The following is a 27,733-nucleotide window of genomic DNA, read 5'->3' on the forward strand; positions in this document are numbered from 1 at the left end:
AGTCTCAGCAGTGAGGTCAAGAATGGGAAAGACAAAGACTCATCTACCCTCCCAGGTGGAAGCTGAGGCAGATTGGCAAGGCACTGGGAAAACCTCAGTGAATGGTGGTGCACCTCAGTCTGTTTTTCAGGTGCAAAAGGCTGGGATTTTACTAGATTTCTCATTTTCTCATGTGGATTTTTTTCCCGTTAGTTATGGCAAGTGCTCTGTTCCTCCAAGCGATTAACGCTGTTGAGATCTGAGTGGAGTTTTCAGACAGGTCTGAACAATTCTTCCCTCAACTACCATCTCCACAAACCAGTGCAGCCAAGCAGGTCTTCCTCTTACCGGAGAGCCTTTATTTTGAGGGAAGGGTCTTTGCGTGTGCTTCTTGCTCCTGCATGTTTTGAAAAATAAGGAAAGGGCTCTGCATCTTGACTGCATAATCCCAGCGTAATGTACTGTTGCTACTGATTTCTTTCCTTGCCTGGGAATGCTGATGGTGCTCTGTTAGAAGCAGAGGCCTCTCACCCGAGGCAGTGTTGCTCAAGGTGTGGTCTGCAAAGTGCTTTCCATTTGTCAGGCTGTCTTTTAATTGCATGTGCTTGCATGAACACAGTAGTGGGGAGAGCAAAATTAAATAAATTCTCAGTTCTAGTCTAGCTTTGGTTTATGCTTGTGCTTTAGGGGTGAGCTACTTGATAGGTCATTGCTTTGAGGTGCATGTCCCAAGGAGGCTACTTGGATCTCCTAGGCCTAGAAGAAATACGGAGGCCTCCTTGGAGATCCAATTCACGTGAAACTGGGGTAAGGGGAGCACAGAACTAAATCATATCCATCATGCTGCAACAGCTAGCTTAAATTTGGACTCAGTTGACTCTTCTCTTGTTCTGGTGCCCATGCCGCAGGCTAGGCAAGATCTTCAGTCTCGCGTGCTGCCAGTTTTGTGTCCTGCGTAGACTCTGATTCACAGGAGGAGCACTCCGTCCTTGCCCTCCCTTGCTTGCTCTACAGAGAGCTGCTTTCCCTTCTCCATGGGGGATCTGTTTTGCTTCTGTTTCACCACTGCAAACCCAGAGATGCCTTTGGACCACCTAAGCAACTCACCGAAATAGTATTGGGGCTGCGCCTGAGATGACAACTTTTGCTAATCAGGCTCAGTGGGCAGTGGTGGCTTTTTTGTGGGTGTGGGTTTTTTGTCTTGGTTTGTTTTAACTTAATGCTGCTTTGTGTTCTCTGTATATTTGCAAGGGACCAGAGCAAGGAGTGCTCAGCTCAGCCAAAGGGAACGTATTACTTCCATATATCTTTGCGTTCATCGTAGTGTATTAATTGTAAACTGTCTTTGGGTTTGTGTTTGGCTACGGGAAATGAACAGGTTGGGGAAAGTTTAAATGTTTTGAAAGAAAACAGAAATGGAAGGCTGGGATGAGTGATACGGATTGTGTGCAATAAACATGGGAAGGAAAATATATGAAGAATGAAGTAATGGAAAATTGGAGGAAAAGGAGGAAACCAGGTGGAGGTACTGGCTTACCATGTTTCAGATTTGGATGCACTGATTGCTGAGTCATAGCTAATGTCTTTTGACTACTTGACCTGGGATTTCAAGGAGGAGAGTTAGAGGTTAACATTTTGAGCCATGGAAGGGGTATGAAATATTTTATCTTGTGTCAAAATGGACAGTTTTCTCCCTTTGTTTTGCTGTTCACCGGTTGCAAATCATAATTTGTCTCTTTAGCATGAGTGCTGTGGTGTTTGATTAAAGGAAAACCCACGGGCCTGTCAGTAACATCACATGCCAAAGATTTCTTGAGAAGATTTCATCTGAAAACATGGGCCGAGTCCTTGGCATTCCCTACGCAATTCGTGGGGCTTCCTCTCTTTCTGTCCTTTCATTGCTTCTTCCTAATTGAATGAGCCGCTGCTACAAATTTGCTCTTGATGTGATTTCTTTTCAAGTCACACCTGCAGAGGAGTACAGGATGGGGTTTAATTTCATGTAACTTCATGTCTTCATATCCTAATTATGTCTAGACTGTCTCTCACTGTAGTCCACATAGGTCTAGTTGACTGCGTTCAGGGTAGGAGTGATCTGACCAGACACCAACATCTGCTTTACGAGATCAGTAGCTCTCCTGACTCCCTGGGTTTTATTGACACGATTCCTGGTATCTATCACGGGAGCCCCAGTGCCCATCCTGCTTAACTCCAGCATGCGAACTAGTTTCCCATCGAAAGTGCTGTTTGTTTTCAGTAAAATGGAACAATCCCTTACTCGAACCCTTCGGAAAGACCTACCTGGCATTCAGAAGGGGCACATTTCACTAAACCACAGGCGTCTGGCAAAGTACCATGGTCTGCCGCACAAGGGGTCTTACTCAAGAGTCCAGATGGGCCAGAGTATCTGCCCCCAAAATTCAATGCACTGAGAATATTTCTGCCCCTAGATCCTCTTTGTTGCACGCTTTAAGCGAGAGATGCGTGACAGTGCTCCAGGTGGTGAAAGGCAGACAGCAGCCTTTCATCAGGCTTTGCCATCCAGTGGGGCAGCTTCGTGCCTTCGTGGCTGAGCCGTGCAGGTCTCCAAGGACACTCTCATGTCTCCAAGAAGTGGACCAAGCTTTCAAGGTACTTACTTTGAATCCTTCACTTAAAGGATGAAAAATCCACTCGATACCTTTACAACTTGGAGTGCAGGTGGCGTTTCATTCTTTTCCCTTTGATCAGGTCTCAACAGACGGGAAATGACTTCTGTAGCAGCAGCTCCCACCATTAAATGCTTTCCCGTGCCTACTGATGGGACTTCTAGGGCTTTCTTTGCACTTCTAGGGATTTTCTCGCAGTACCTAAGATCCAGCGGGAGGGAGCTCCTTGTTCCGTGTCGCAGTGACGCACCCTTTGGTAGCTTTGGTCCGTGAGGTGCCAGACTTGGACAAAACGTTGCCCATCATCCCCGGTTCTTAAGCAGAGAAGGATGGGAACGCTGGCAAGGAGGATGTGGTGGGAAGGATGATATTAAAACAATGCAGAAAATGTAGCCGTTCTCAGACAGCTGTGGGCTGGGGAACATTAGTAATCCCAGGAGCCAAGGGGGGGCCGGGCACAGGCTGACGGGGATGCGGTTTGCATTACCAGTGCTTCCTGCAAACATGGACTTCTTTACGGTGAAAGCTAGTGCTTTACCTGGGAAGCAGAGCTCCCTTCTAAACACTCTATTAGCCCGTATCCTGCCATTTGCTTTTAATTCTCCCCACTTTGTTTGAAAGTACCCCAGTAATTTCAGTACTGAGATCTTACGCTGTTATTACAGGAGAGCTTGGGGGATATGGCCACGAAACAGTGCTAAATATTTTAGTGGTTAGTAATTTTTCTCCCCAAACGTGTAGAAATGTTTCAGATGGTTCAACAACAGAATGGATTTTCCTAGCAGGGGTGGGATACCAGGATTTTAACAACTGTGGAAAAACATGTTTTCTGCACTGGAATTAGGGGATTTGTTTGTGTGCGTAGGACAGCCGCAGGGTACTCTGAATTCAGCAAACTTCAGCATTAGCAAGTTTGTGGCATCGTCTAGGAGAAATGAAACTTTCAATAAGCACGGGGGGAACCACTGAAAGAAGTGAAAGGTGAGTAAAAAAGCAAATTTCACAAATTCACATCACTACTGTAGTGGTGGCAGGCTGGCTGGAGGCAGGAAGACAGGACCCCATCCCAGCCAGCTGACAAGAAGGCCTTTGCCCGAGCACTTCAGCATGTTTTTATAAACTTGAGCACAGAGAGAAACCAAAACATCTGGTACCAGGATATTGTGTAATGTTGATTTATGCTATTTTCATTGTCTGAGATTCTTGGTCAGGGCTGCTAGCGAGTGGCGTGTTGTCAGATCGCTGTCCTGAGGTGCCTCTGCGCGAGCGGAGGGGCACGGCCTGCCCGAAGCGCTCCCGTGGGTGCTCAGCAGCCACCTCTGCGCCCGTCAAGTTTCCCATTTGAGCTTCAAGTGTGCAAGGATTGAATGAATTCGGTGATCTCCTGCGGGTCAAACCTCTGCAGGGATGTGCAGGACAGTGTGGTTTATCTGGCGTGTGGTTTATGCGTGCCGTGTTGTGCGTGTGACGTGATGTTCAGCCTCTCCCCCTGCTCTTGTGTCTCAGCTGCCTTCAGCCCAAGAAAGTGCTGTGCTTGCTGCACCCCGTGCTCGCCTTCCCTCCTGCTGCTGATGCTGTGTGTCCCGGGGGTGCGTTCTGTGCAGCTGGCAGCTTCCTCCTCAAATTAGGCATCTTTGGGTTCCTTCACCTTCCTTCACCTGAGAGCAAATGGATGGGAAGGGAACCCACCCCTCTTCCCTCATCCCTAATAAAACCCACACGCAAAGCCCCAGTCAAAGGAAGCTTGGAGCCAGCACAGGTTGCCCTTGAGGGGCTGTGCTGCTCCTCTCTCTCTACCTGGCATACACCCATCGTTGTAAAACATCCTCCTCCTGCCATTACAGCTTAATGACTTTCCCTTCCACGTCACGCGAGGCATTAACGTCTCCATTAACAGCCACCAGAAACGGAGGCTCCATATATCACAAGCGCAGCTCCCCAGCCTTCTCCTCATGCAGAAGTTTCAGAAGCAGTTGAAGTGTAGCCGTGGAGGAAACTAATGGCCTGATACACAAAACCTGTAATCGCTGCTAGCAGCGAGGAGGAGGAGGAGGAGGTGGAGGTGCTCGATCTTGGTGTCATTAAGTGCCTCGTTCTGTGGCTGCCTCTCCCCCGTGCTGAGGGGATGTAGGACTCGTGCTTCACACGCGAGTGATGGTGGGAGGCGAATGGTACCTGCGTGGATGGATGAGCCCAGCCCGGTCGGCGGGCACCTTTCCAGTGGGGAGTCTCCAGGCCCCCTGTGGCAAAAAGCCTCAGCACCTGCAGCCAGCATCGCTGACGGGCGCTGCCCTGGCATAGCCCTGGAAAAAAAAATCCACTATCAGAAGATCTCGATGCCCTGAGCCCGGCCCCGCGGAGGCAGCGGGGCAGGGACAGCGGGGATGGCCGTCCCAAGGGATTTAGAAATCCTCAGCCTCCGCACTGCAGCAGCCATGAAGTGACACATTTCATCAGCGCAGTTTCTTGGAAGGAACAAAACAAAGTAGCAGAGCATTTTCAATTAAGAATGAAATTATTTAAAAAACTGCTGTCAGATGACAAAACATTAATGAATCCATCAGCGCTTTAAGCTCTTCTGAACGTCTCCGGTTCTGCCAGCTTTGGGGAAAAACAAAGGCTTTAAAAATATTTAAAAAGCGAGAGTATGACAGAGTTTGATGCTGTGTAGCATCCCTGCCATGTGAAAATTCCTGATTTTTCATATTAAGCAAGAGGGCTGCAATACCTCAGCCCAGAAAGAGAGCAGCAGAATGCCCTTCCTGACTTCCGAAGCCGGGGGCGTTTTTTGGATAGTGAATTGGCACCTTCCTCACAAGTTTCAACAGATTTTGGGATGACGCCAGCGCCTGAGGACGGGATTTCTAAGCCAGAAGCTGCTGCTTTGGCCAACTTATTGCAAGAACTACTGCAACGGCCTTCCCAAAGCTGCTCAGGAGGGGGCTTGGAAGTAGTTCGGCTGCTGAGGGGTGAGGGAAGGCACGCTTAGTGTGCTGCGTTGCCCAGATGATGGGTTTACAACTGCTCCTTTTGCTTAGACAACACTGTTCTGGGACCATGGCATTTGAAATAATAATGAAGAGTTTTTCTACCCACCAGGTATAGCCACGCACGGGCAGTGTCCCCCCCCCCCCCCCCAGAATTGATCTCCTGCTCTCGCAGCCCTTCTTCCCTGGGGATGGGTTTCTAGACGTGAGCCACCTGAATTTAACAGCCAACGTACAAGAAGGCGTCTCCAGCTGATTTCCACACACAAAGTGCAAAACCGTCACCTACCAGAACGTTTATTTGAATTGTACATTCACATTTCTCCATTGACGTGGGTGGCTTGTACACTGTCAGGTAATAAAGTTACATAGTCTGCTCTTGGATGTGCATTGACTTCAGCCATCAAAGAAAATTGTAAAACTAACAATAAACAACTTCTCCATGTATCTATAGTCAGGCTGGGAAAAATTATGTGACTTTTCCTTACCACCACCCTTCCCCCCGCGGCAACCAAATTCCCCCAAATTTTAGGATTTTCTCTTTTACATAACTGCTAGTGTTACTTAGCATTTTAAAGCTGCATCTCTGGCGCTGAAGCTGGCGTTTGGCCTGCGCTGGGCTGTTCCGCGCGCTAACCCTCGCTCTGGCTTTTCCGAAGCTCGTCCGGGCGCACCGTCACTGGCTGCTCAGAAGCGCTCTCCGACCGTGCCCTGGGACAAGATAATTTTTCGTAGCCTGGCGATGTTAACATTTTAGGGCCATCACAAGTGAGCTGCAGTGCTTTACGGTTTACAGACTTTTGCCAGACCTCTTCCGCGTGGCGAAAGCACTTCAGAAATGACAGAGATAGCGCAGCCGATCAGCACGTACAAACATTTATTTTGAAATTTCCATTCTAACCGTTATGAAGAATTACATCATCAAAGCACTTTATGGCAGTGAAAATAGCTCTTACCCCTCTGACTCATCCGTTACTCCATTAAAGCTGCAAAATGTGCAATCTGCTTGAAAAATAGGTTGCTTTTTATTCAGTTTCCCATGAAAAGTCAAAATTCAATAACAAAAAAAAAAAAGGAAAGAAACCCAGCTTATAGGGACTCTACATCTGCTCCTCTCCCCCTTCCCCCAAAAATAACTTACAAAGATAGTTTAAAGTTTTAAATGAGTTTAAAACCAAGTGCATCTTTTTTATTATTTTTTTTCCATAATAATCTTAAAATTCTAAAAACCCATAATTTACTTTCTCGGAAAAAAGGCAGCGAGCCGTTGCTTCTTGATTGGAAGAATGTGTATTTCGGGCGAGTTCATTTTCTTTAGCTTTACGCTCCTGTTCTTTACAGGTTTCCTAAGCGCCTCGGCGTTGTCCCGGGGCTCGGGCTGGCTCTTCACGTCGTAGCACTGCAGCACCGAGTCCTGGGGCATGTCCCTTTTGAAGGAAAAGTTTTTGGTGGACACTCCCGACAGGCCCTTGATCTTGCCGCAGAAGATGGTGGGCACGGCGTCCTTGACGGAGACGATGACTTTGGCTGTCTGCGAGGTGCTGACGATCTCGATGTTGTTGCCGCCGGCCTTGGGCTCGCAGGCCGCTCGCCCCGCCGGCTCCACCAGCCACTTCTGCGGCGGCCGCAGGAGCTCGCCCGGCCCGGGCCCCGCCGCCCTCACCTCCGCCTTGCCCGCGGCCTCCGGCGCTTTGGAGGGGGTGAAGGGGGCGGCCGGCAGGGCCGGGGGGCTGCCCTCGGCTGTGGGGCTGGTGCCGGCCGCCTCCCCTTGGGGCCCCCCCGGCTTGCGGCAGGAGGCGAGGGACAGGTCCAGCGCCCCGTCCTCGGGGGACGGTGGTGGCGGCGCGGCCTCGCCGGCACGTGGCGCGGGCGGCCCTTTCATGGAGAGGTCCAGCGCCTCGTTCTCGCTGCCCATCTTGATGACGGTGTGGCGGCTCAGCTGGGAGAAGTCCCGCTGGTGGACGAGGTCGAAGGGCTTCGTCTCCTCCTTCTCCAGGGGGGTCTGGGTGCCCTTGCAGGGCTGCGGGGTGAAGAGCGGGGGCTTGGGCGGGTCGGGGGCCACCTTGGACTCGGTGCCGTGGGGCACAGGGATAGGGACGGGGATGGGGATGGGCACGGGCACGGGCAGGGGCACGATGACGGGGTAGGGCACCAGCAGCGTGGCGGGGGGCACCAGCGGGGACAGGGGCGAGCTGAAGGCCTGGGGCGGGAGGGCGGTGTAGTCAGGGGGTGGCTGGCAGGGGGCCGAGCCCAGGGCGCCCTGCCCCGAGGGGAAGAGGTCCTGCAGGACGGCGGCGAAGCCCGGCGTCTGAAAGACGGGCGGCAGCACGGGCTCCTGGCCTGGGCCAGCGGGCTTGGGGTCCAGGAGCTGGGGCTGGCCGACAGGGGCCGAGGAGCCCGGGAAGAGGCCGCCGTGCAGGGGGCTGGCGGGGCAGGCGGCACCGGGGGGCAGCACCAGGGGCGAGTTGAGGTGCTGGAAGACGTGCTGCTCCAGGAGGACGGGCAGCGGGACGGGGCCCTGCGTGGTCATGACGTAGGGGGTGGCGTTGCCGGCCGGCATCTGCGGGGCGGCGCTGCCGGCCACCTGCAGGTGGATGGGCAGGACGACGGGGCTGTCCCCCAGGCAGATGGGCTGCAGCACGGTGGCCGCCACCTTCAGCGCCACCCCGCTCTGCGACTCGGCCGGCGGTGTCAGGATGGAGGGCGCGGGGACGGTCACCAGCGGGGACAGGGCCTTCTTCATCAGGTCGGCCGAGTTGATGTTCCAGGCCTCGGCCGTGATCAGCTGGGCCACCCCGTTCTCCAGCTTGTTGTTGGCCATGGCCGCCGGCGGGCTGGTGACGTCCATGGGCAGGTTCGGGGTCTCCTTGTACAGCTCCTCCATGTCGCAGGGCTTCGGGGCTCCGCAGGCGCCGCGCTCACATCGCCGTCAGCGGGACCCACCGTGCCTCGGGGCTGCCAGGGGCACCGGCACCGACATAGCTTGGCCTGTGAGGCAGAAACATGGTTTAGGCACTGCATAAATCTCCTCCTTAACATAATATTTGCGACTGCCTTGAAAGACCCTGTCGCCAAAGGAAGGCCGTTAAACGTTTCCACGCTTCAGGGTAACGGCTCCACAATGCACTACAGTAATATATACATAGATGCTGTGTATACAGACATCCCTGAGTGCTGTACAAAGAGTTTTGAGGAACTTATATTTAGCCGTAAACACAGATAATTTAAAAGGACTCCAGGGCTGACTGCAGTCAAGACACCACCCCTCCTGCAGGCAGGCTAACCCAAGGGCTCAGGCGCTGCGTTTTTACAGTTTTAAACAAAGCTTCACGTAATGACAGCGTACGGCAGAGCCCAGAGACAGCGCACTGCTTTAACTCAGCAAAAGCACAAAAACAAACATTTCTAAAAATACACAGCTCCGAAATGTTCCGCCGTGGGCAGAGGGTCCTTGTTTGTCCTGCAGGGATTCACCAGCATGGGTCAGGCCATCGGTGTGGCACCTCCGACGGGTCACGAAGCAGCCCGGCTGCGCTCCCCCCGATGGGAAGAAGCCCAGAGCAAAACCCAGCCAAAACCCAGCACCTGCCCCGCTCAATGCGGGCAGTCGCTCGAACCAGACGCCTAGTTCAATAAAAGACACCGGGAATAAAAATCAAAACGACTTCAAATCTACTTTGCCAGCCCACGCTTTCATCTAAACCAAGCAAATGTCAATGGAAAAAAAGGGCAGAGATTGTTCCTATTTGTGATGGCAGTGAAATTTGCAGCTTATTTCCTACAAAGATGAACACCCTGCCCCCCACTCCAAAAAAAAAAAAAAATAATAATGATGCTGTGCATTCATTTATTTAGAAGGGTAAATAATTTACGCCTGCAGACTTTGCCTGGAGGACCGCCACGCCGCCTGTGCCACTCCTGAAGTGAGCAGCGCATCCTGCGGTAATAATCACCATGGAAACTTGTCCATTTTTAACTCTGTTACCATGGGGAAGCACCAAAAGCACCCCAAATTTACATTTTTCACCTGCACGCAATTGCATCCTGCTACCCAAGAGCGAACTGCACGCTGTCACCACCGCACTGGCTCAGCCCCGGCTCGGGCGAGACGAGACGGAAGGCAGCAGGACACTGAAATGGGTGTGAGGAGCCCGGGCCTTGGGATATATCCCTGTCCGAATACACCCGAATAGCTCCACTGGCTCTGCTACTCACATAAATTACTCACTCATGTAGATGGCTGCAGGAGCGGCACCAGAACCTGCAAGCGAAACGGGGACAGACAAAAAAACCAAGCCCACGAACAAAGGCTAAAGCATGGCCAAGGCAGGGGAGCAGGAAATCTCAGCGTCTCTCCCGAGACTTGTAAATCCCTGGGCTTGGCAGCACGATGCCACGGCGAGCGCGAGACTCCAGCAATGTCGGGAGTTAATAGCCGGGGCTGGTTGAGCAAAATTCTGATAATTTATCATCAGGCACATCTGATTTTTTAAAAAGGATTTTTAAAAGTAAACAGATGAGTCATTCATTTTCCCCTGCTGCTGCTGGCTTAGGGAGAATAATTCATGATTTTTCTCATCTCATGAAATGTTCTGAAGAAAATATTCACAAGTACAGGGCTGAGGTTTTTTGTTTGTTTCCTTTTTCAGCGTTGGCTGAAACAGACTGCAGGCAGGCAGAGATTCCCAAGCACAGAAAGGCAGTAGAAAAATAAAATCACTTATTCAGAAAGTGACAAGTAGTGGTACCAAAAAAAAAAAAAATCATGCCGGTCTTGTTTGGAAAAATAAAGAGCTAACGTTTCTAAAAATAAAGACAATGAGGAGAGTGCTCACCAGATTCAAGTTGAAGAAATAAACACTGTTGGTTTTGTTAATGAATTAAAAAGCCATTTCATACTTCTGCTACAACCTCTTTCTTCAAAAGAACCATTCACAAACCCTGCAGCCTCTGCAACTTACAGTAGCACCACTGGTCCTCTCGATTCTGCAGCACGGACGAGTGTTTTGCAAATTACACTGGCTATTTCTGATTTTTTCTGTTTGTTTGCAAAGCATGAGATCTCTGTGTTTTCACAGAAAACGAATGATCTGGTGGGGACAGGAAATGACCTTCTACTCCCCTGGCAAAGCCGTTTAACATTGAGAAATAGAAAAATTAAGATGAAAATTATGCTGTGTAAGAGCCTTGAGGGATTAGCATGCTGTACAGACCCACGGAGAGAGAGACAGATAACCGCAGAGGATGAAAGTATAAAACATAATAAAATCCCCCATTGCTGCTTTAAAAAGCGACAGGGCAGAGGAAATATCTAGATGAGGGAAAGAAGAGCTCATCTATCACCATCAGACACCTTGAAGAGATGCCTGCTTTCCCTTGTTGCCTTTTTTTTTTTTTTTTTTAACTTTAAGGCATGGCCAAATGTTGTTCTCCAACAACATTGGAGCTGTGGGGCCGAGAGACAGTTTGAAGCTGCCCAGTGAGCTGTCCTGTGGCTCCCTGACTCCCTTGTTACGCGATGCGCAGCGAGCACAGGGTACAAAAACACACGCCGGCGTGGAAAGGACTCTAACTGAACTGCGTTTTCCAACCTTGGTATTAACAGAGAGAGCTGTACCACATTTCCCCTTTAATATAAACCAACCTGAAACATGTGCTGCTTTTTTCTTTGACGACTGCTGCTTCGCCGCGCGTGAAACATTAAGAGTTACCCAGTTTTTAGAACTTAGTTTCATGTACCTAATAAATGCAAAGGGAGGTAATACAAGTCAGTGAAATTGCCTTAAGTTTCCTCTGTCTACCCCACCGCAGTGTCGGAAAATCAATTAATTTTCCTTTCCCTACTTATCTATTTAATATTTAATTTGCTGTTTGTTTTAATTGAAAATAAGCTTGCAACTCTGAAAAGAAAGCTATTGTAAATATCTGGGGTTTTCCCACCGGGGTGCTGATAAGAGTTAAGTTCATGGCACTAGGCAATGATGTGTGTAACTCTACAGGAAATGATATGTTAGCTATACAGAAATGCCATTAAAAGGGCGGCGATAACTCTGGCATGTTTTTTTTATCCCCTGCTGATGGCCGTGCCGCAAACTTTTCTCAGGGCTGTTGTGTGGGACCGCAGCACTCCACACTGCCTCTGCAGATGCAACTCATGCAATGGTCCTGGTGCTCCAACGTAGCCCGGTTCGATTTCTTGACCTAATGGAACAGCCTGGGGAGAAACGTATGGCCAGATTTGGACTTCAATACTTTGCCAAAATTCACTGCTTGCTGCCATTGATCTTCCTGCCAGAAGCCCTGTCCTCAATGTTGACCTTCAGGAGCACAGCACCAGCTCCTGAGAGCCCCAGTCCCCTGCCACCCCGCCACCATGTGCCCTGGTGCACCCTCAGACCATGCACGCAGCCCGCTTGTTTTTAGCGTTTGTGGGTGAGAATTGGATTGTATAAGGACCTCAAGCTGGACCTGCCTGTCCTCAGCAGCCAAAGCCCATCCCATCTCGCTGCATCTGTCTGTGGTAAATAAGCAAGGGGGCAACCAGGGCACGTACTGACAGAGCAAGGACCTATAAATCATCTTGCATCCCGTGACTTTTGTTTTGTATCACTGCAGCCCTCCCTACAGGAGCAAAGGCTTCCCATTGTTGTCAACGCAGCCGACAGCACGCTAACACATCCCCACCTTTCACTGCTGGAGTTGCCGTGTTGGCTGGGTGCAGAGGCACTGGGAAGGCTGGTGGTGACCCCCTCGGAGAGGAGGAGACCCCCGCAGGGTGTCTGTTAAGGCAACCGGCCCTTCGTCCTCCTGCCAGCTGACAGACAGACCCCAAACACAGCCCTGTCACCTCCAGAAAGGGGCTCGATGCATGATGCCCGCAGCCTTTGCTCCCCGTGCCTCTGTGCTGGCCCCTTACTTCTTGTGGCGGGCAGTGAGCTGGGCGCTGTCGAGGGGCAGGTGAAATAAAAGCATCTCATCAGACAACGCCAGGAGACGCGCGAGGAGCAAGAAGGATGCGAGGCGGCTACTGCAACAGGTACTCTTTTATTTCCCCAGCGCCACCGCTGCGTGATGGATCCCTCCAGGACACAAGCCTGTTTGTGTCACGGCTCCCATCCAGGCTGCTCAGCCCTGGGGGAGCCGGAGGGAAAGCAAATCATTACGGCAGCACAAAATGGCCTGTAATGGATGGCGCCGCGACAAGGCCATGCACCACTTAGGCATGAAGCGTGATCGCTCTGCGAGGCAGCGCTTTGACTGCCTGATCATGCCTCAGTCTTTTAAGGAGTTCAGCTGAGAAATACCGAGCGGGCCTGCGCATGAGCTGGGTGAGGGTAATAGATTTGCCAACTGCACTGCTGTTGTCAACAGCCCGTAGTTCACAATCTGTTCTGGGGAGGAGAGAACTCACTTTCTGCTCATTTTAAAACAAATCAGGCCGATTTAAAAAAAAAAATCCTGTCACAGACCTGAAACTGGTGCCTTCACTCCCAAGGGCAACATACACGAGACAGACAGTAAGTGCTGGGGGATGAACAGAGCGTTGGCCTGACAAACTTCAACCTGTAGTGAATTTTTACACCCAACTGAAAGGCCTTGCAAAAAAACTCCCTGCACAGCCAAAACTGTGGCGTGTCCAAAGCGTAATGGAGATGGCGCACTGCTGCACTGCCAGGTGCATTTTCCCTCCCCCTGCTCCACGCAGGATATTCTGATAACCACGTGTAACTCTCTGCTGAAGGCCTCCCACTCTCAGCATGACCACCAGTGACACAGTGTATAGGACTGGGTACAGACCGGCTCTTTGAAAGCACGACCCTTCTGAAATTATTTGAGATTGATCTTGCTATTCCCAGCTGCTCATGTCTCTCACATCCACCGCACATTGCAGTGCACATCCCTTCTACCTCTAGGCTGTCGTGGTGGGAAGGACCTTGCACCAAGTTTCTGAGAAGAAAACCTTTCCAGATGTGGTTTATTTCGCCCCCCCCTTAGCGTACTACAGAAACGCCCTGACAGCAGCAGCCTGCTTAGCCTGCAGCAAGCCCAACCCACCCTCAGACAGCGCACGGCGATCTGATGCATTAAACCTGACACACGAAGGACAAATATAAATTTGCCAGCTGTAATTACTGCTGAGTCACGTGCTGCCGAGGCCGGTGACATCCCTTCGACCTCGCAGGCTCTTGCGGCTTCCACGGTCCCCATTTCTGTCCAGAGAAGGGCTGCGGGAGCATCCCTTTGCCACAGCTCCCCTTCCACGCCGCCGCCACGCATTCCCCAGGGTCCAGGACATCAGTGGCTGCGGCGCCGCGCTGGGGTGGGCGCCTCGGTGCCCCACACGCTGCCAGCGCCCTGGGAGCCAGACAGGACGGATGCGTGCTCCCAGGGGATGCTTGCTGCCAGGAAGTCCTGCCTTGCTTCCCCCCAGCCTCCTGGCCCCATCGCGCACCTTTGGCTGCTCCCCCAGCACCCTGCAGGGGTGGCGAGATGGCAGCAGCCTCAAAAATTGTAAATTAAAAGTGATAAACTGGATGGGACAGCGCTTGCACCGGAACTCCTGAGGTTCACCATACCTTGGCCCACACGGTGCCTACACACGCGCTGCGCCCACGTGTTTGCTTTTGGAGCGAGGCCGCAGGGAGAATGGAGGCTCGTGCTGGCTTTAAGAGGCTTCTTAGGCTTGAAAAGCGAACTGCATGATTTTCCTATGGGAAAAAATATTTTAAACAATTTTTCCTGACATTAAATATCCCCTTTAACTGATTATTTGGTATCGTTTTCAATCAAAACATTGTATTTGCCAGCAAAGCAAAGAAAAATGAGCTGTTTTGAGAGCACAGAGCTAAACAAAACAAACAAGAGAGCCGTTACTTTACAGTAAATTTTAGAAAACATGCATTCTGTTTTCCCAGCAATCGATACCCCAATGATAACAGGAGGGGAAGGATACCAATTAAATGTAATTGCCCGTCCCGCTTCCCCCCAAACCCGCAACAAAAAGCACTCAGCCTGATAAAATATTTGCTCCTTTCCCAGTTAAGAGCTTTATTAAACAGTCCTCAAAGCATTGCAGTTCTTGCAAAGGATTTCAGAGTTTGATGTCAGTTAAACAACTTCAAAGCCTCATTAGCTCCTCGGCAGAGGATTGTTCCCCACTCAGAAACCCTCGGCTCGCTGTTCTGTCCTGACGCAGTTCCCCGATCCCAGGCTCAGATGTTTTTCTTGCATTCACTTGATCTTTCCCATTACCGCAGCAAGAACTGGCGTGGCGAAGGCTGCCCCCGTTGCCTCTCCCTTCTGGCTGAGGTGACCGTATCACTCCTGGCTACATGTGATGGGGACTCCCACATGCACCAGTCACCCTGTCTCAGCCAACCAGATCAAATCAAAATCCATTTTTAAGCTGCTATGGTTCTTCTGCAGGTGAAACACACAACCCTGGCCCCACTGCACCACGATGTTTCAACATCTTCAGGTGCCTCCTGACCAGCGATGCCCACCAGAGCAACCCTCCACGGGTCCAGCAGCTCAGAAGGAAGGGAGGTGCCAGCAGCACCACGGGCACCCCATCCACCCCAGCACCTCCACGTGCCTGGCCCTCTCTGGACTTTCTCGAGGCCACAGGGATGAATGTACAGAAGTCAGTTTGTGACTACAGTTTGACATCGTGGGTGTTGGAACTGCTAATCCCGACACTTGGGAAACTCACATCAACCAAAAGCCAGACTTTCACATGACCTCTCACTGCCCCAACACACAGCCTGCCTTCAATAAACAAAGAATCAGAAGAAAAGCAGCACCAAGTAAAAATCGAACCCTCCACAGCATGCTGACCCTTACTGGTGACGTACAAATGTTCCTGCCTAAGACCACAGGTAAGAAGGTGCCCATGGCTACGTACAGGCACTCATGCCACCCAGCTACCACAAAATGGCAACCCCCTATTCCCACCTGTGGCTTTGATGGGTATCAGCAACACAGATATTGTCATGCTCTACAGGAAAGCATAAGCAGCACAGCCTCGAAGCCCTGCATGTCAAAAACCAGCACCTGAATCCAGGCCCAAAATGAGAAGACCTAGCACAGGGAATCCACCATGGAGCCACCAGCTTCTCTCCTCCTGTGGGACAGGGTCTCACTCAGGGGCATGGTCAGGTGCCAAGGTGCATGAGTACCACGGTGCTGTTTGGGGAGCAAACCGACCCCTTCACCAACCCCAGCATTTCATCAGCATCATGCTGGCACTGATCCTCAAGCAGAAAGCACACCCACGTCAGATTTCAAACTCGCCCTGTTCTTGTGCCACCCCATCTAAAACTACGCGTTTGGAAAAACTTTCAAGAAAAAACAGCCCCTTATTTTCATCCTTGCAAGAATTTGTGAGCAGCCACGGGCATTTTGTTTAAAAGACAGAAAAACATAGGATTCCTGCGATGTGAGGAAAAAGGCATTGTTCCCTCTCCCTTTCACACCCGTTTACACGCTGCCTTTCACCCCGGTGGCTGCACTGAGCCTTTCCTGGTCTGATGTGGAGAGGCAGAGATGACCCGTTCCCTCGGTCCTGCCATCATGCGTGAGATGCCAGCCCTCTGAATGCAAGACAACACCAGCATGGGATGCCACCCTGCTCCGTGGATGTGTGCAATGAGAAGACCTCACTGATTTTCAGCAGGTTTCCACTGGCTGGACTACAGCAGCATGGCTCCAGGGAGGTGCACGCCCCGCTTGCTGCTCCTTGCAGCTGTGCTCCCCCAGATTTCCTCTTCATCCCTTCCCATCGAGGTCTAAAAGTAAATATTATTTCCCTGACACCAGGAACCAGCCAACGCAAACCTATTTTGCAGATGTCCATTGCAAGAGGAAACAAGATCGGTACTGCCCATGCTTTTCCATCAAACCTTTGGAGAACGCATCCATCACAATGAACGTCACACCAGATTTTGTGATTATCGCTTCCCCACCTCACTGACGGCTGGCTGGCAGCAGGATGGGAGCGTGCTGCCATGGGGCGCGGAGCCCCTGACATATTTACTGCAGCATTCGTCACCAGCCCTTCTCATCGCGGCGTGCGCTATTACATGTGCTGAAAAACTTACAGAAACGGTGGGACATGGAGTGGCAATTACATCTTTCCCAGATGAGACCGCTGCATTAATGGATCAGTGCAATCCATCATCATCGACTGTAAGTCCTCTGGGAACGTCGCCGGACCACTCTGATAGCCTGGCTGGGAGGTTTGGCGTTCAGCCGTGCTGCTCAGCCTCAGCAGGCAGCACAGAAAGACGCCCAGAGGGACAGGGATGGCTCAGCACACTGGTGCAGCTCTGGAGCAAATTGTTTTGCTGTCAGTCTTCATCCTGCAGGCCACCTTGGTGCCTGCTGAGGCGATGCTGTGCTGCAGAGGAACAGATCCTCATGGGCTCTTCCTCTGGGGATGCCAAGCAAACCACACACAAAATAAGAGTTTCCATGGCCAAACCATGCCCTAGCTCATTGTGTCTCCCTGGGTCTGGCGTGCTGGGGGTGGCTGTGGGGCTAGTCAGCCCCACTGAAGCCTGTCTGGGTGGCAGCTGCCAGCGAGGGGTACCGCTGCCACCCCAGGGTCTTCTGTGCTGGGATTAAGCTTGGAAAATCAATGGGTGCTACTGATGATTCATTTGACATTTGCAGTTTTATCACTTAATGCTAACCAGAGGAAGCAAGGGAGCATGCTGCTACCAAAAATTAATTAAATGTGGGGGGAAATCTCCAGAGAAGTCAACCAGTGGGATGTACATCCAGTAAAGCCTACCTGTCCTTGTAGTGATTAAAGCTGAACTTTTGTACCAACAACTATAGCAGTTAGTTATAAGTTCCTTTCCCTGGCTTCCTTTCTGTATTTGCAGCTTTCAACAGCCTGGATCTACCTATGAGGAATCCAAAAAAAAAGAAAAAACTGCTCAAAACCCAAGCCATTGAGCACCCACTGAATACAGGGGGCAGCATCTTCATCCACTGCAAACCATCCCCGGATCAGGATGCGGTCCCTGGTCTGGGTTGAGCCCCTCACCATCACCCAGCTGTGGGTACTGGGATGGCAGCAGCAGCCTGGGGTTCCCCCCGGCCTCCCCAGAGCAGTGTGGTGGGGCGACGGACCCTGCTGTTTAGGTTTGGCTGTCTAAACAGGCACTGAGGGATTAGGTCGTATTGCATCTTTTGTGCTAATTAAAGGCTGTTTATTATCCGATTGTCCCCGATAGCATATATTTCTTCCATGTGTAAACACAGCTGACTCTGTGGTCTAAAAATTCACAAAAACAAAAGAAATGTGAACGTCCGCGTTTGGGCAAGTTATAGGGTGCGAGACGCCCCCCAGCCCTCCCCGCCAGCACCCGGGGACCAGCAGGGATTGAGTGGCCAGCTGGCAGGCCATGGCACCGGCGGCTGTCCCAACGCTGCCTCCATCCCCTGATCTGGCAGAAAACACACAAAATTAACATCTGAAACCACCGTAGCATCCTGTCACTCACTGTTGAACCACAATTTTTGGGGCCTTGGAAAGGGTTTGCTTAAACCTAGGCAAACAAGGCGCTTTGGCAATGTCCATGTCTTGATCCATTCAATGGAGAAGTCTTGACGTCCATGTCTCGATACAGTCAATGGAGGAGTCTTGATGTCCATGTCTTGATCCATTCAATGGAGAAGTCTTGACGTCCATGTCTCGATACAGTCAATGGAGGAGTCTTGATGTCCATGTCTTGATTCATTCAATGGAGAAGTCTTGATGTCCATGTCTCGATACAGTCAATGGAGGAGTCTTGATGTCCATGTCTTGATTCATTCAATGGAGAAGTCTTGATGTCCATGTCTCGATACAGTCAATGGAGGAGTCTTGATGTCCATGTCTTGATTCATTCAATGGAGAAGTCTTGATGTCCATGTCTCGATACAGTCAATGGAGGAGTCTTGATGTCCATGTCTTGATCCATTCAATGGAGGAGTCTTGATGTCCATGTCTTGATCCATTCAATGGAGGAGTCTTGATGTCCTCATCTCGATACAGTCAATGAAGATGTCTTCACATCCATGTCTTGATCCATGTCTGTCAATGGCGTCTCCCCCAGGCCATGCCTTTGGGCGGGCGGTGAGCTTGGCTGGGCTGGATCCAGCCCTGACACCAAAACACCACCAGCGCTGCGAGCTTGGGCGCTGAGAAGCAAAGCAATGCAGCCTCTTTGTGGTTACCTGTGTTCATGGCTCTGTGTGGCTGCAGTAGGATCTATTCATAAATACACGAGCCCCTCTTTTCCAAAAGGCCTCTGTTACGCTGCAAAAGGACGGATGCAGAAGGAAAAAGTAATTTTTTCACGGGCCTCTTTGTAACTTTCAAGCATCTGACTCCAAACCAAGTAACGCTTTTTTTTTTTCCTGCAGATTTGTGCATGTAATTTAGAAGAATTAAATTAGTCTATGAATCTACTTTTAATGATTTGAAGCTGCATGCTGCCCTTGTAAATTTATAGAATTATTTTAGATTTCTCTCGCTGCATATTACAAAGGCAACACAGTGTAGTTGCAGTAGTTGAATTTTTAAATGTGTTTATCTGGGTCACTGCTACTTACAGCATAAGAAGATTTAGTGAATCCAGTTTAGCATCAGTCTAGTGCAAAGGAAAAAAAATCTTTAATTAAAACCAAAAGAATTATGGTGTTTGGTGGGTAAAAATCTGAACATTATCAAATAAAAGTCTTTTGACCGAGCCAAGAGGAAAACAGACCTGCTTACAATTTAATTCAAAAGGGGCTAGGACTTTTTTTTTTTTTTGGCTCACCAGAAATGATTTTGTTTAATTGGCAATTTCAGGTATAGAAAAAAGAACTGAGAGCATTAGAACATTAGGATGAAATTTTCTTCAATGGCATCGTTTAAAATCAAGAACGTGGTTGCTGGTGGTCCACTTGCCATTCAGGGAGCAGGGCTGCCCGCGTGCCCGACTGCTGGAGAGGTGGCATTTCTTGGCCATGCAGTGGTCATGACAGAAGGTGGGGGAGAAGGAAACCTGTTTTGATGTCTACTCTCAAACCCGTCTATCAGGACAGAAATATTCAAGCAGGTAATGTTCAGAAGACAGGAGAGGCACCTAACAGTTTTTCCAGCAGTCCTAGCTTGCCTTTCATGCATATTGTCTTGGAAAATGCCCGAAGAAACCAAGACGTTGTTTAGGAAAGGACAAGCTCCCATTCTCACAGGAAATGTGGTAGGAGGCTGAAAGGTCACAATGAGAAGAAAGCCCAAAAATATCCCTGTGATGCGAGAACAACCTCCCCCAGCACCACGCTGCCCGGTGGGTGACACGGATGTGACTCAGGAGACGAGCACGCCTCGGAGATTCGCAGATGGTCTGCGGCAGCGGGGGGACGATGGCAAGCAGAAAGCATCCGCTGTTTCTTCTCCAGCCTCCGCTGGAGCCCTTCGGTGCCTGCCCAGAGGTGGCCCAGAGCTTCTAGGAGAGAAACTGAACCGCTGTCCCGCAGTTCGCAGGGCATCGGCGTCACGGACACATGAGGCTGCAGAAGCCGCACCGCTGAGATCTGCAGCCAGCTGCTCCCCAGCTCCAAGCAGCAGCAGCACGGGGAAAGAAAGGGGCGAGCGTGTAGTTGGTAGTTTGACCCTGTTATCGATCTGATGCTAACAGGGAGTGCAGGAAATAACTAACTACAAAGTATTTCCCGTGTCAAAACCGGGGAGGAAGGATGATGGATTTTCTTCAGATCATTAGCGGGAAGAAAAGCCATAAATTCTCAACCCCCCCAAAGTTGTTATTTATTTTCTTCCAACCACGGTGGATTTTCTTCCTCCAGTTCCCCAAATCTATTTGTCGCTGGCAGATGGCACCCCAGTCACTCGCTGGATTTGGTGACGTACAGCTTCACTCCCTGGCATCCCTGCCCGATGACGAGAGCCATCTTCTGGCACTTTCGTCCCGCTGAAGCAGTGGTCACCTTACCGTCGGTGGGGCAGCCACAGACCAAGGCACTGAGTGAGGGAAAGGCTCAGTGTCTGGCCCTTAGAGATGATTTGTTTTATCACACTGGTTTTAGAGATTTATCACTTCCTCTACCTTCCTCCATACGCACAGTGAAGAAAATCTGTTTTAAACATGCGACAGGCACAGCTTCCGTCGGGGAGTAAATTTGGGGGGTAAAACAAAGAAAAAACAAGAGCTGTTTTTAAGCCAGGGATGACAACCATGCTGACCAGCGAGCACAAGTGTCTGCACACAACCGTTTTTCAGCACATTTACAAGGTCAGGTTGCCACATCATCCTTCAGATGATTTGAAATCACTTGCACCCCTTTCCTTGCAAATATGGCTGGAAAAAAGGATTGCATACAGGTTTGGGATTCTTGCAGGTAAGCGTGACCAGTTTCTTCTCCTCAACCACCTCAGAAGTCTGCTGCTGATCCTGAGGGAAAAATGCATTTAGCCCTAATATTAGGCCCCACAGGCTGTGAAGCTCTGCCTTCAATGTGGTGGGACTTCTGCGGAACAGCTTCGGAGAGGCGTACTGGATGGACTCCAGGAGCGCAGCTACCTCAGTGAGCAGCCAGGACACCTGGCCCACGGGGTCAGAAGCACGTCCCAAAAAACTGAAGCAAGGGGCAGAAAGAGAGGGAAGGGGGATAAGATGAAGAGCTCCTGACATCTGCATCGCAGAACTGCAAGGACCTCTGGGTTGTCTCCAGATCAAAGGACCACTTGATAGCAGTCACCAAACACCACCACTCATCTCATCCTTCGCACATCCTCCCAGGAGAGACCACTCCGTTGATGTTCCTCATGATTTATCCCCAGGAGTGGCTGCAGTGGAAGGAAGTGGGAGCACATGGAGACCTGCCACCAACAGTGAGACCAGGAGGACCCAGCTCTGGGGACACACGGTGCCTGCTGCAAAGAGTGAGATGGTGCGGGGCCCTACACAGGGACCTCTGGGCAGGAAAATGTCCAAAAAAAAAAAAGTGTGACTGCTGTAGGGAAGATGAAGAGGGGAACTGAGGAAAAAAAAAACTAGAGCTGCTGACACAAGGGATAAGATGCACGAAGCTGTAAAGAACACCTGAAACAGAGGGGATGGAAATTTGAGTTTACTGGGGAAGATACAAAGGGAGTGAAAATAAAGGGCCACTGATTGATGCAACGCCCTTAGCTTGCAGAACCAAGCCTCACTGTGAGATGTCTACTGTCTTTCTCCAACAGCTGCCGAAGACGGATGAAAAATACCTCTGGCCACAACTGAGGAAGTGATGAATTACCATAACTTTGAAAGTTGGAGAAGAATTGTGGCGTCTTGGCCACACTACAAAAAAGGCAGGTCAGGCAAAAAGGCTTCCTCGGGCAGACCCACGCGCTCTTCCACAGCCCTCCTTGGGCTCCCCAAGGTCTGGGTGTGAAGGTCTGAAGGAAGTGGTCGGACAGTGGCAGCAAGCGTCTAACTGGAGTCCCAGGGCACTGTTGTCAGCTAAAATAACAGGAGACGAGGTTGCACTGACTGAAAATATATCAAAGGCAATGTTTAAGGCTCCTGAAAAAAATACGCTACTTTCTGTCTGTAGTCACTCCCACATAAAATCCCCTTGGATTTTGTCTACTGGAAGAAGAGAATATTGCACTGGAGTCGTTCTTACACCATAAACTACCTTGAGATGACTGAAAACCAACTTTAAATGCATGGTTTTTACTTTTCTACTTTACTAAGCCATTCAAAATTTCATATCGTTGCCTTGAAGCCAGAAATTCATGTGGCCTGCGTAAACCCACTTTGTGCTTCAAATTCTCAAATTCTCAAATCAGCAAAACAGCAAAAATGGTTAGAAAAGGTGTGTTACACTCAACCTGTAAACACCAAGGAGAACGTCCCAAGCTTTACAGCAAAGGGTTACCATGATTTAGCAAAAAGCCTCCAATCTTAGAAATAAAGTAACTAACTAAAATGGAAGCTGAAAAACATCAACATATATTCTAAGGCCAAAATTAACAAGAACCTGAAAAACCCAAAGGAGAATCAATACAGTTTTTCGGTTTTATTACTTTGATTAAATAACGTTCTTTGGATAGCGTTGCTTGCTCAGTGCAACCGTAGAAATTGGATTGGCAAATACTGTACTGTGATTTATGGATTGAAAGGTTGTCTGATTTCATTGGGCTGGTAAATACAACAGTGCAAACACCTTCCCTGGACAGACTATTTCTAAACTGCTATATCAATATTCAGATCATCAAAATTGATGTTTGCCTTCAACAGGAACAGTATGTACCTGCACGTGCACACACACACGCACACTTATACTCTCTTTCTCCATCTTTTGGACTGCAGGAATGCACATTGCAGGAAATGCTGCTTTATCCCAAATCAAGACCTCTACATTTGCAAGGTGTTTAGCCCTTTATGTAGGATGCATTTCTGCTGATTGTACGTGCCCCTCTCACTAAAATAAATTCTCACAGAAATACTCTGCAGCGGTTCAATTCAACTACTTGTTATTCCAGATCTACAAAGGTCTCTTCACATTCAGTTTACCATGACATAAATGATGGATAATTGCTGGAGCTCTAAAAAATTCTGTCCAACATTTATGTAAACTCTACTTGTATTTTTTAGTCTGAGTAGAGCAAGGTAAATAATTTTTTACCTGAATTTTACTTTTCACTCACAGCTTCAGAGGCTTTGCAACAGAAGCACAGGCAGGCAGGAAGGCACGGGATGCCAGCCGGTACCAGCAAAGGGGAGCAAGGCAGAAACGAGAAGGCAGCATGGCCAAAGGACAAGGACCTCTCTCCTCCTCCCAGACCCCTGCTGCAAGGTGGAGCCTGCTGTCCCTGCTGACCCCTCGCAGGCCTGGTGTGATGAACCCCTCCTGGCTTCCCCAAAAGTATCACACCCGTGGGTGCATTTGTGGAGAACAGGTTGGGAAGGCATTAGGGAGATTGCAAAAGAAGCTCCAAGGACAAGCACCCATGCTCTACAGCAGGCAAAAAACCTTGGCACGCTTCTAGCTATGATAAATAAGGCAGGCTACATCCTGGTTTCTGAAAAACGCTGCAGGAGCTCACGGGGTGAGCCTTTACCTTGTCCTCCTCGATCATTGTCATCGCAAACAACAACTGGCTCTTATCAGCGGAGACGTCTCTGCTGGGAACAAGTGACTTCAGGACACAGCGTCCTTCCCCGGTCCCTTGAACCCTCCAGACAATTTACAACGCTGTCACTGCTACATGCGGCCTTCTCACACGCACAGTTCTTTCCTCTAAACTTAGCATTTTGATTTTTAAATAAATGTCCTCTAAGGTTCTTGTGAGACCTTGATGAGTGGCCATTTTACTGATACTCTGGTTCACTTTTCGAAATACTTGCAGGCTATAGGATAAGTAGCGTTTGCTTTTATCCCTTCTTTGGGAGGTAACATTTTGGTAACTTACATTACCCAGATGAAAATTTATTGGTTAGCACTGGGGAAAGCAGATCCTTTACAAAATTAGCCTTTGACCCAGTTAGCCTTTCCTAAACAAGCAATGATTTAAAAAATCCTCAGTGGATAAGAGATGTTTGCAGTCCCGGTATCGACTTGCACAAATGTTAAAAGGTGTAAGGATAACAAAACTACATCATCTATATTTTACAGCAGAAAGACCAGGGATGAAAAACTACCGAAAACTTCCCTAATGAAATGTCAAAGCCAACTAGCTTCACTAAAGCTAATCCGCAAATCTTGATGACAGTGCAGATTACCCAGCCTGCTAAACTGGCAAGCGTCCAAGGCAGCTCATCTCCCGGGGATTACACCTCCATTTAGGGTTGCTGCAGTTTGAACTATTTGGAAGAACCCTGGAGGAAACAAGTTTCAGCTCATGTTATTCATCTGGGGGGGCTTGCAGCGCACTATCGGGTCCTAAAACATCAAGCAACGACAGCACGTATGGGCACACAAGGGCAGAGCCCCATATATTGGCAGTACTGTGCGACGGCCAACCACCGATGTGTCAGCGAGCCGTCGACAGATGCTGCACTGTAAACCTCCTAAGGACCTTACGGTTTGGGGAAGAAATCCCTTCTTCTTCTTCCACCCTGTCCTCGTGCTCGGTTCTGAAACCCGCTCAAGATGAAAGACATTTTCTCTCTCACGGAGGCTATCTATAGACGATCCTTTTTATAATTCTCTGTTGTGCAGCTCCCGAGCGTCAGGCCCAGCAAATCACAACATTTTATTGTAATTTCACGTTGTTTACTTTTGCGAGGCAGGATCTTGGCAGAGATGAGCGTTTCCTCCAGGGACGAAGAACACGGGGGCGGGAGGGGGGAGAAGGACGGAGGGATGGAAGGAAGCACTTTAACACAGACTTCCCCATTGTCTGTGTTAACAGGGACACTGGCCGAAACACAAAGGAGAAGGTAGCCAAACAGACCTTTGATCCTGGCTGAGTCCTCAGGCGAGCATCCTGCACCCGCCGATCCTCCACCTCGCTCCCAGCCCGGCCTTTCCTCCTCCTTACAGCTCTCCCTGCGCAGCGCGGCCATCGCAGCTCCCCCAGGGAGGAGGAGGAGGAGGAGGAGGAGGAGGAGAGGGAGGAGGAAGAGGAGGACGTGAAGGAGGAGGAGGAGGTGGAGGAGGAGGAGAGCTTCTCGCGCCTGTCTGCCGGAGACACACAGCAGCACCAGTGACTCCAGACGCACAGGTTCTTCACCGCACGGTTTCCAGGGAGATTTGACTCATTACGCTCCAGTGTTTGGGTTGGCAGCACTGAAGCTAATGGGAGTATCTACAAGCTCTGGGTGGGGGGATTAGGGCGTCTGCACTTCGAGGTGCTACGCTTGCGTCTCGCACATTTCTGTGCTTTCAGAGCCGCTCTCCCCGGGGGCTGCTGAAGCTGTGGTCCTCCGAGGAGAAGGCGGCTGAAGCTCCTCGCCGGGCACAGCAGACCTCCCCTCCTTCGGCAGCAGCTTTTTTGCTCCCTCTCCAGCTTTGTTTAGGTAGAGAAAGTGGTTCACAAAGACCCTTGCACAAACTCATCCCAGCAGCAATTGACTTGCTGTGTAAAATGATTCACTGATGTTTAAAAATCACGCAAACAGGAGCCCTCTCTTATTTTATTACCGACTTTCCACAAAGGCACTGACGCTGACTATCGCTAATGCTATGTCTGGCATTAGCTGCCTGTGAATATCTCTCAGCAATAACAACTGATAGCAAAGCCCGGAGCCTGCACATCACTCTCCTATTTGTACATAAATTCCCTCTAAAAGGATTTCGGCATCCTCACACTGACTCTACCCGAGCATTTGGGCTCTTAAAGTCAAGTCAGCCAGACAGCACGGTGCCACGCAACTACAAACAACACAGGACGATTTTTTATTACAATACACTGCATTATTTCTAAAAGCACAGACAGTAATATGCAGCGTGTAAAAATATACATTCATCATAAAGAGGTTAGATACTAATTCCTGCAGCTTAATTTTTTTCATAAGGGCCCCAGCCCATTTTTCAATTAAGGCAGGATAATATTATTAATCATAAGAAATTGCTGATGTGTAAAATTGTTTCCTTTCTAGCTAGCACTGCCTGAGAAATGTCAGACATGACGCCTCCAAATTATCCCAAGGTAGTGGCAGTGCAGCCCCTTTTGCATCAAGGATCACCTTTTGCAGCTCCCTGGGCGATGAGCAGCTCATGGCAGTTGTCTCCTCTGCAGCTCAACTTTTGGCCATCGCCTGGAAAACTTTCGGCATCGCTCCCAACTTGCGTGGCCCCGCGGCTCACCTCCTCCCTCCCTGGTTCCTCTTAATCCCCCGTCCTGTAAACAGCATCCTCCTTAATTTTTCCCACAGTGACCAATCTCCCCCAGCTGCAGAACCCTCCTTCTGTTTCCCCCCGACACGATCAACTCTTCAACGCTATTCCTGGTTATCTGTGGCCTTATGCCATTAGTTTTCTGACATCACCAAATACTTTCTTATCTGAAGTTGCTTATATATTATATATATACATATAAAAGGCTATCTTCCATCACCTTATTAACTGCTGAACAAGAGTAAACAGTGTAAAGAGAAAAGGCAAGACACTGGGACCGTCTTGGGGGATGCCCCACCCCGTGATTATTCCCTCTTGGCAAACACTGACAACAGGAGCACTTCACTCTGCAGCCTGCGGAGGCACATCAAATAAATAGAAATTGTGAATTTCGGCCAAAAAATCCTTTCTGACACGAGTCGCTCCTATTCATATGACTGGTCTCATTAAGATCTGAACTGGAAAAAGCTGCAGGACAGAGCTTGTGTATGTCTCTTTGCTGAAATGTTCAGCACTGTTTTTCCTTGTGAAAAGACAAACCAACCCTGTGCTACGAAAGCAATAAACACAGCACGATTAATGGTCAGCAACGCACCGGATACTGCTTACAACAGCGCTATAGTTAGTAACTACTTACTGACACTAATTGTTACAAACAACTGAGTTACCAGAGAGATTTTCATATTATATATACATATATATATATAAATACCGCTTTGTACAAATCCAAAGTATGTGAGGCTAAAGCTAATGGGCTAGCTTTGTTGAGCATCTGAAAAATCAAATTAGCTGCAATCAAATTCATGGCACAACTCAGGGTTCATTTCATTACTATCAGAAAATTCAATCTCTGAAATCTTACAATATTAAGCTAAAGCAATGATCTTTCTGTTAAAGTTCTTTCTTTTTTTCATTTTAAGGTGAGAAAAAGCTAGCAGGCCCTGAGAAGGTGGGGGTGGGGTCTCCTGATGGATCCTACTGAAAGCTTGGCAAACATTCAATCGATTACTCTTATATAAGGAATAAAAAAATAAGCAGCCTTTCAAGCACACTAAAATACGTTTTGCAGCATAAATCCTACCTCTCATATCTATTTCTACAACATGCCCTTTCTTACAAATAATAAGTACATACACACGTGCACGTATATATGCATATACATCCCTAAATTGAAAATACAAATCCATTAGGGAGCTATTTAAATCTACTCATTGCTGCAATAACGAATCGTCTTATCTCTGTGTCATACCGTATGTGGGAGAGTCAGAAGTTCCAGCAAAATGCCCACAT

The 27,733-nt window shown here is 49.5% G+C and overlaps 2 protein-coding genes across 5 annotated transcripts in view; both read right to left on the reverse strand.

Moving 5' to 3' along the window:
* The window catches only part of BEND2 (BEN domain containing 2), a 446,678-nt gene that overhangs the window by 269,895 nt on the left and 149,050 nt on the right, over positions 1-27,733 (reverse strand). The gene's annotated exons all lie outside the window — the stretch shown is intronic.
* Positions 6,478-27,733, reverse strand: part of RAI2 (retinoic acid induced 2) — a 35,785-nt gene continuing 14,529 nt past the window's right edge. The window contains exons 1-2 of one of the 4 annotated variants that reach the window (XM_035542262.2): positions 25,059-25,284; positions 6,478-8,602 (exon numbers count right to left, since the gene is read on the reverse strand). In XM_035542262.2, coding sequence (XP_035398155.1) covers positions 6,852-8,498 — 1,647 coding nt within the window. In that variant the 5' untranslated portion in view covers positions 8,499-8,602; positions 25,059-25,284 and the 3' untranslated portion in view covers positions 6,478-6,851. Of the gene's footprint in view, positions 8,603-9,842; positions 9,862-14,190; positions 14,263-25,058; positions 25,285-27,733 lie in introns of those variants that run through there. The other 3 variants (XM_035542264.2, XM_050716205.1, XM_035542261.2) reach the window with 3 other exon arrangements.

Source organism: Cygnus atratus, chromosome 1, assembly GCF_013377495.2.
Source record: "Cygnus atratus isolate AKBS03 ecotype Queensland, Australia chromosome 1, CAtr_DNAZoo_HiC_assembly, whole genome shotgun sequence".
In the NCBI taxonomy this organism is placed as follows: domain Eukaryota; kingdom Metazoa; phylum Chordata; class Aves; order Anseriformes; family Anatidae; genus Cygnus; species Cygnus atratus.